This window comes from Triticum aestivum, chromosome 2B (assembly GCF_018294505.1).
Source record: "Triticum aestivum cultivar Chinese Spring chromosome 2B, IWGSC CS RefSeq v2.1, whole genome shotgun sequence".
NCBI lineage: Eukaryota > Viridiplantae > Streptophyta > Magnoliopsida > Poales > Poaceae > Triticum > Triticum aestivum.
The window spans coordinates 26,688,508-26,697,320 of NC_057798.1; the positions used below are offsets into that span (position 1 = coordinate 26,688,508).

The 8,813-nt window shown below is 42.7% G+C and overlaps 1 protein-coding gene and 1 pseudogene across 1 annotated transcript; one reads left to right on the top strand and one right to left on the bottom strand.

The window, feature by feature from the left end:
* Window positions 1–443: 443 nt before the first annotated feature.
* Window positions 444–4,101, top strand: LOC123040099 (probable LRR receptor-like serine/threonine-protein kinase At3g47570; annotated as a pseudogene).
* Window positions 4,102–6,036: 1,935 nt separating this feature from the next.
* On the bottom strand, window positions 6,037–8,523 carry LOC123038825 (uncharacterized). Its single transcript, XM_044462264.1, has 3 exons — window positions 8,025–8,523; window positions 6,423–6,508; window positions 6,037–6,066 (listed from the first exon to the last, which is right to left on the bottom strand). Exons 1-3 carry the CDS (start codon window positions 8,281–8,283, stop codon window positions 6,037–6,039), a joined length of 375 nt encoding a protein of 124 aa, XP_044318199.1. The 5' UTR covers window positions 8,284–8,523.
* Window positions 8,524–8,813: the final 290 nt, after the last annotated feature.

The window sequence follows — 8,813 nt, forward strand, 5'->3', positions numbered from 1 at the left end:
TTAAGTATACATGCATATGGAATGGATACATATTTACTGAACTTGCCTCGAAATACTATCTACTACCAAATGTTCATGAGTTCAAAAATGAGGGGAGAACACTCGACCAATCACTCACTAATACTTCGATATATGATCATGTTCTAGTTGCAAGTGCTAGACCAACTAATCACTAATCTATTACTCTTCTATTATAATGTCAGGGTAATCCTCCTTTTCAGAAAAAAAAATTATAATGTCAGGTTCAGTTGCAAGTAGCCGTCTACTTTACACTAGTCACCAGAGCACCGTGATTTACTACGCGTCGGTTAGTTTTTATTGTTCCCTCTGGCACACCAATATACTGTCTATAAATATCGGCAAGTTTCAGCGAAATGGTCACAAGACGCAGATCGCTCGATTAGCCACTAGCATAATTGAGCATGCACTTACGCCGAGGCCAGATGGCCGCTGTCGGAGCCCCAAGCATGCTCATGCCACTGCTTCGTACTGCAATGCTCATCTGCAGCTTGATGAGCCTTTGCCCCAGTGTATGCTCCTTAGCCACACCCGCACACCATAATGCATCAGAATCCGACAGGCATGCCCTGCTATGTGTTAGGTCACACTTCTCCGACCCTGATGGAGCACTACACTCATGGAGGAGCGAATCCGTCGCATTCTGCAATTGGCGTGGGGTGTCATGCAGTACACGCCACGCAGGTCGTGTTGTTGCCCTTCACCTTGAATCACTGAACATTACTGGACAAATATCTCCTTGCATTGCAGGACTTCGTTTCCTCCGTGGAATTCACATAGCTGATAACCATATCAGTGGCCACATACCTCCTGAGATTGGTCGCCTAACCCGACTCAGATACCTCAACCTTAGCAGGAATTCTATCACCGGGGTTATTCCGGATACCATATGTTCCAGCCCCCACCTGGCGGTCATCGACCTGAGCATAAATTCCATCACAGGGGTGATTCCGGATAGCATATCCTCTTGTTCCAGCCTCGAGGTCATCCGCCTGCGGAATAACTACATTGAAGGTGAAATCCCTCCAGCTCTTGCACATTGCTCGTCTCTTCAGGAAATTGTTCTGAGCAATAGCAAACTCAACGGAACCATCCCTCCAGGGATCGGTTTGCTTCACAACCTTAAATTTCTGTTTCTCCCTAGCAACAAACTTGATGGCAGCATTCCTTCGTCTTTGGGGAGTAGCCCATCACTGTCCATACTTGTCCTCCGGAATAATAGCCTATCTGGTGAAATGCCACCATCGTTAGCAAATTCTTCTTCACTCTACTACCTTGACCTCATGAGAAACAACCTTAATGGAGAGATCCCTTCCACGCTTTTTGATAGCCCATCTCTTGTTACCTTAGATCTCTCGTATAATGAATTCTCAGGTCCAATACCAGCTTTCTCACTGTCATCCTCCAAGCTAAAATACCTTAGCCTAACCGAAAACAAGCTTTCAGGAGAAATTCCACCGACACTGGGAAACTTTTCGTCCCTATGTTCCTTGTTGCTTGCTCAAAATAAGCTGCACGGAAGCATTCCAGAAAGTTTAACCAGAATTCAAAGCCTAGAAACACTAGATTTAGCTTATAATTACTTGTCTGGTGCAGTTCCACCAGCTATTTACACAGTCGCATCTCTCGCTTATCTTGGCCTTGGTGTCAACCAACTTGCTGGGAGAATTCCAACCGACATTGCATACACTCTTCCAAACATCGAAACATTGGTCATGGAAGGAAACCATTTTGATGGTCCACTCCCTGCATCACTAGTTAATGCATCCAACCTTCAAGTGCTAGAGCTCCGTGACAATTCATTCACTGGTTTGATTCCTTCTTTCTGGTCTTTGCCCTACTTGACCCAATTAGACCTTGGTGCAAACCAGTTCGGAGAGGTAGACTGGAGTTCATTGTGCTCAGTACCAGCCTCTGCACAGTTAAAAGCAATGTATCTAGATAACAACCAGATTCATGGAACAATACCTAGTACCATTGGAAATCTTCCGAGCAGCTTACAGTTGTTGTATTTTTCAGAGAACAGATTTACTGGAACCATACCTTCAGAGATAGGAAAACTCACCAACCTCACAGTTCTCCAATTTACGGGAAACTTACTCTCAGGGGGCATTCCTGACACAATTGGAAACCTCAGGAACTTGTTTCTCCTCGGTTTGTCAAGGAATAAACTTTCTGGAGAGATCCCAAAATCAGTTGGTAACTTTGAAAAGCTAGGTGAGCTTTATATGCAAGAAAACAACTTGAGCGGGTCCATACCTTCGAGCTTAGCAGGCTGCAAAAATTTGGTAATTCTAAACCTATCATGCAATGGTTTCCATGGAAGTATTCCATCTGGGCTCCTGTCTATATCCTCTCTTTCAGCATGCCTAGATTTGTCATATAATAAGCTCAATGGATCCATATCATCTGAGATCGGTAGCTTGATTAATCTTGACTCCCTTAATATTTCCAACAACCAATTATCTGGAGAGATTCCACATGCAGTTGGTGAGTGTCTTCACTTGGAATCACTTCGATTAGAGGTGAATTTCCTTCATGGGAGCATTCCAGAATCTTTCATGAGCTTAAGGGGCATAAATGAGATGGATCTATCTCAAAACAACTTGTCTGGTGAAATACCAGACTTTCTTGGGACCTTTAGCTCTCTGCAACTTCTCAATTTGTCCTTCAACAGCCTTGAGGGGATAGTTCCTACAGGTGATGCATTTATCAATTCAAGTAAGGTGTTCATACAAGGAAACAAGGATTTATGTACAAGGTCCGCAATGCCTCAGCTACCACTTTGCACATCAACTAGAAACAAAAGAAGGGAAACCTTGCACATCATATGTATAGTTTTTGCACTTGCTAGCGTTGTTACAGTCCTGGTGTCAGTTGCTGCAACCATTCTTTTGAAGAAAAGAAATAAATCAAAACAACACACTGATGAATCACCCAATGAGTTGATGAAGTTCTCATATGCTGAGCTTGCTAGAGCTACTAACGATTTTTCGTTGGCAAACCTAGTTGGCTCAGGGAGTTTTGGAATAGTCTATAAAGGTATATTCGAGTTTCAGATGCACCCAGTTGCGATTAAGGTTTTCAAACTAGACAATAATGGAGCACCAAATAACTTTTTAACTGAATGTGAGGTGTTAAGAAATACTCGTCACCGAAATCTCATGCGGGTCATTAGTCTATGCTCAAGCTGCGATAAAATGGGAAATGAGTTCAAAGCTCTGGTCCTTGACTACATGCCCAATGGCAACCTAGAGGGGTGGCTCCATTCAGAAGTACATGAACAAAGACAAAGGAGGCCACTGAGTCTCGGATCAAGAATAATGATAGCTATGGACATCGCCGCAGCCTTGGACTATCTCCACAATTGGTGCACACCTCCTTTGGTTCATTGTGATTTGAAGCCAAGCAATGTCCTTTTGGATGATGCTATGGGTGCTCATGTTAGTGACTACGGATTGGCAAAGTTTCTGTGTACCAACCCTTCAGTAAGTGAAAAGGATTTAACAAGTGCACATGGGCCAAGAGGATCAGTTGGTTATATTGCACCAGGTAAGCACTTCTATGTTTCCAATAGTTGTTGAACATAAACTGCCTTTTAACCTAAAAACAAGTGCTGCAGCTTCAGAAACTTTCCTTCCTTAACATAGGATTCAAAATAAGTATAATCAGTTATATATTGCAAAATAAATTGCAGAATACGGGATGGGTTGCAAGATATCGACTGCAGGTGACGTCTACAGCTATGGTGTTATTCTGCTGGAGATGCTCACTGGGAAGCATCCAACTGATGATATCTTCATGGATGGACTGAACCTTCACGGATTGGTAGTCTCTGCATTTCCACAAGATATTTGTAACATTTTAGAGACCAGTATTATTCCATATTATGAACTCGAAGAAGCAAATCACAGATTAGATGGTGGGGACCGTCTGGTGGTTGGAATGCAAAATTGTATCATGCAGTTTGCTAAACTTGGCCTAGAATGCTCCATGGACTCACCAAGTGATCGGCCGGCAATGCAAGATGTGTATGCTGAAATCACAATGATCAAAGAAACATTTTCAACACTGCACTGCTGAGTCAATCAATCAAATATTGTAACACACAAGTTGTCCCAAGGTGTGTTATGCCCGAGTTTTGTTTCTGATACTTAAGATCATCCAAGTTCTTGGCTCCCTCTATTCCGTCTCCTTTGTCATTCTAATTACGATTTCAGTATGTATGAAATAAAGTTGTGTACAAAGACTTCCTGTAGTCTTGCTTCCTATGATGAGATAGAAAATCATTTAAAAATAGAAGGCTTTTTTCCTGTATATGCAGGATTTGTGTCATTATATATACACGTGTATTCGCAATGCATATGTCGAAGAAATAACTTACAAATACAGAAACAATAGCACACTACAAGAAATATGCTATCTTGTGACCTCCACTATTGGTCACTGAAAGGTCATAGTTTTTCATTTGCGACCTTTTTGTGACCAAAAACAGAAGGTCAAAAGCTGAGGGTCGTAAGCTGACTATAGCGACCTTCTCTGTGAGAAGGCCGTGGACGTTTATGACCAAAATATTCCTACTGTGGCGTTTTGGTCACTAGCAGCCTCCCCAGTCCACGTAGGCATCCAGCGTGGCAAGCTGATGTGGCACAAGATTCAGCCCGGTCCAATTCGGTGTTCCCATTTATATTTTTTTCCCTATGAATTTTTTGTCAGCTTCATGGACCAAGCCCAACATTGCAGCCTTTTTGTTTTTGGGCCATGGCCTTTTAGTCTACTGATTTTCTATTTTGATTTTCTATTTTCAACTGTTATATATTCAAGCTGGTCCCACTAGTCAGATGGGTCCAACCTGTCATGTTCATCTCTCAAATTGGTCCCACATGTCAGAAATGTACAAATTTGACAAATTATTTTCATAAGTGGCCTCACTGGACAAGTTTCCATTCCACAAGTTTTCAAATCACATACATAATCAATATTTCGAATAGAACAAAGAACGCATAAAATTCATCAAATATACCACTAAATAAATGTATTACAATCTTTACAACACAGATATGCTACAGTGAGTTGGACTTCACGGCTTCACACTTGGCTTCACACTTGCTTCACACTTCACGACTTCACACTTGAGCTTCTGTAAAGGAGGAACCACCACAATTTTAAGTCTACAATACAACAATTGATACTAATCAAGGATAAAACAAAAACAAGTAATAGGTTCAAATGAGAAGGCAGCATGAAACTAGTGATACAACAACATGCAGAAAACACTACAATGTAATACTGTTGTAAGTTCATATCAGCGCAAAATCAGCACTATTATATAGAGCAAATGATATGCCCCCTTTTAATAAAACTGTAGTGTATGGTAGTGACAGGACAAGGGATTGTAGTGTATGCTAGTGACAAAACATGGGATAAGACTAATATGATGTGCCAAATTGCTAGCAATAGTGCTTACGTGCAGCATCTTCATATTTCAAAACGACCAATAGACTAGTTAGCTGGCAAAACACTAAAGAAGGCATAGACAGAAACGAAGGTAACATGCATCAAATCAAAAAATAGTAAGCACTGAACCTACATCATATCTACAGTAACATCACCAATCAGGAAATTTATGAATAGGAGATGTATTAATAGCAGATTACAAACTAATGTACTTGTACTTGATCTGGTTGAATAAATGCAGATTAAGTTCCTGGTACAGCCAGCTCCAACTTATGCTACTAGCTATTGACAGAAAAACAGAGAGAGGGGGGGGGGCATACATGAATACATTGACAATCATCAATACCAGATTGCAAGCCGTAACAATTATGTACCTAAGCAAGTCGACAAGGGCATAGGGCAGGATATAAAATATGTATACAAGTAATAGACAAACTAGTTCCAATAGATTGACTGAATTGAACTGTTGTATAACCAAGTTAGAGCTGAAAAGTTATTGAACATGAGGAGCGACAACGACAACCCCACTGAAGAAACCACATATAGTCCTTTGTTGCGGCATCAGAAAACATGAGTAGCGAGCGCAACATCCTGTAAGTATGAGGAAAACGAAATTGTTACAAAATTCAGTACATACGAAAGAGATATGCATGCTTGAGAGGTCAGACAAACAGACATAGAAATAGCCTGGCGCATGTATGCATCTATGTAATGTATAACAAGAAAATAGCAGGGGCGGATGTATCTGTACTTGTGCAATGCAGATACAAATGTGCAGATTGAATTTTGTTCAGAGTAAATACATAGACAGATAGACAGTAAATAATACTAGATGGGATGGGATAGACCATGAGAGTAGTTGATTCATTCCGTTGTAATATATTAGCTAGTGTAATGAGATGGATGCAAGGGATTTCAAGTACAGATGGCGAGGGACAGAACAATACCTGCTGAACTGCTGAAGTTGAGGACGCGGGCGTCAGGTGCTTGCATCGCCCCCGGCTGTACGGAGGAAGAACAGCGGCCTCTGCATCTGTTCAGAGAAGAAATATTCATGATTGACATACTGTTCAGAGAAGAAATATTCAGGATTGACATACTGTTCAGAGAAGAAATATTCAGGCCTTACAAAAACAAGCAAACATTCAGGATTGGCATTTCTTTCCATGGTTCAGAGAAGAAATATCACAAACACTGAAAAAAGAACTACTCATCGTGTAGCTGTGACGTGCAAAGTAGACATGGAAAAGATTGACATACTGTTGGACAGGACATCACATAATCATCATCCATACAAGAAATCATCTCAACACGTAACCAAACAGGTACAGAACCAAAAAAAAACCTGAATCTTAAGTTTCAGCATGCATCCTGATTGATTCATCAATCTAGTAAGTAGTGAACAAGTACGCACAGTGTTATTTTGAGGCCAGTACAGGCTGATTCAAAGTGTGATACATGCATCCTGCATAGAGGAGGGTGATGATGGTCCAGAAGCATGTTCAGAATACTTACTAAAAAATACTTTTAAATGTTGACAAGTTCAATCTTGTTAAATACTCCAAGCAAAATTACTCCACACATGTACAGTTCAATCTTGTTAAATACTCTAAGCAAAATTACTGGAGTACTACAAGTTAAATGTAATCCAAGCACATTGAGAAGTTAACAGTAGTGCTGATAACTTGGAGTAGCTTTGACTATGTACAAAGCAAGATGGAGGGTCTAGCTTACTGCTGCTACTCCACATATCAAATATTACTTAACAGAGCAAGATGGAGTAACCCAAAAAAATTAACAGAGCAAGCAAATGTACTCCAAATGGCAGTTCACCAGAGATTTTCAAGTTAAAAATACTCCCATGGGTAAACAACAATGACATGGACGAAGTAAAGGATGGATGTTGTAAATTAATCCAGTAATTCTTTTTGTTCTCATATTTTTCACCCTCGAGACACTGCCTAGAGCGCTTACAAGATGACAAAGTCAACTAGCAGCTATGTATAGATGATGATAGGCCATCTGATGTCTCAGTATTTCCCAAAATTATTGAGCTCAGGTTCAACATGGGATGAGATCAGCATATATATACCAAGACTTGGTGCGAGAGTATGGCATACAAGCGAAACGACATCACACTATTTTTGGCAATAGCAATATGCCGTCTGATCCCACTAATGATTCCCAAATCCTAAAAATAGCAGTCACCCGTGAACCAGCAAGTCAACCTAGCACCTAAGATTCCAGTATCTAGACAAGCAGCACAATCTGCAAGAGCCAACTATATCAAGAGACATACTACCGAGTACTGACATACCACCAACTTGCTACGAAAGAAAGAAATCAAAGAATACATCTAAAAAGTCCTACCAAACGAAAACCACCCAAATCTAGTTCTAGTCAGATTACGCAAGTACTGACATTTCACAAACGGCGTCGCTCTGGTGCTTGACGACTCTAGACAGTGCGGGGGAGCTAAGTCCAGGGAACGAACAGGGAACGAACGCGAGCATGCGCAATTACGAAGGGAAGGGATCCACGGGTTATACCTCGGGTGTCGTCGCGGAAGGCCTTGGCGACGCGCTTGGGCGTCCTGCGCAGCCCCACTCGGCGGTCGTCCTCGTCGAGCCCCGCCAGCAGCGCGCGCACCGTCTTGGCACGGTAGGGCCCGTAGAGGTACTTGGCGTGGAAGTCGTAGAGGAAGAGCGCGGCGTTGCGCCTGATCCGGGAGACGGCATCCAGCTTCCCCCGCGGCAGGCCCAACACCCTGTACCTGAAGCACTCGGGCCTGGTCTCACCGCTCCACATGAAGATGTACCCCACCGGCAGCGGCGGCCGTCGTCTTCAGGGGATCCGTCACCGGCTGGGGCCCCGGGCTCTTGCACGCCGGAGGGGGGAGGCGTCTATCGCCATGGACACGGAGGTGGAGCGGGGGAGAGCGGCCTAGGGCTTTGCATCTCCATCTGGATTGGCGAGACGAGGTGGATGGTGGCGGCGGCGGCTAGGGTTTGGCGAGCGGGTGCGGGTGCGGGAGAGTGGGGGCGTGGGGGCTAGGGTTGGAACGGTGGGGAGTGGGGGCTGCGTGGGTGAGGGGGGTGAGAGGGCTACGTGGGTGAGAGGGTGAGGGGATGAGGTCCGCCGTTGGATCCGTCGGATGCATGATCCGCGTGATATGCCTATAGACCAATCAGAACACAACAAACAATTTGAAGACTTTATGACCTTTTAAATAGGTCACGAAAAAATCATTTTCCATTTTTTAGTGCTCAAAATGAGTTCTTTTTTGTAAAAGGCCTAACAAATATTTGTTCAAATGATATTCTTTATATTCTTTATAT

Coding starts and splice junctions, on each gene's coding strand:
- LOC123038825 (XM_044462264.1), bottom strand. CDS start 8,283: ATGTGGAGCGGTGAGACCAGGCCCGAGTGCTTCAGGTACAGGGTGTTG. Junction 6,509..8,024: donor CTTCCGCGACGACACCCGAG/GTATAACCCGTG, acceptor TTCTCTGAACAG/ATGCAGAGGCCGCTGTTCTT. Junction 6,067..6,422: donor CAACTTCAGCAGTTCAGCAG/GTATTGTTCTGT, acceptor TCATACTTACAG/GATGTTGCGCTCGCTACTCA.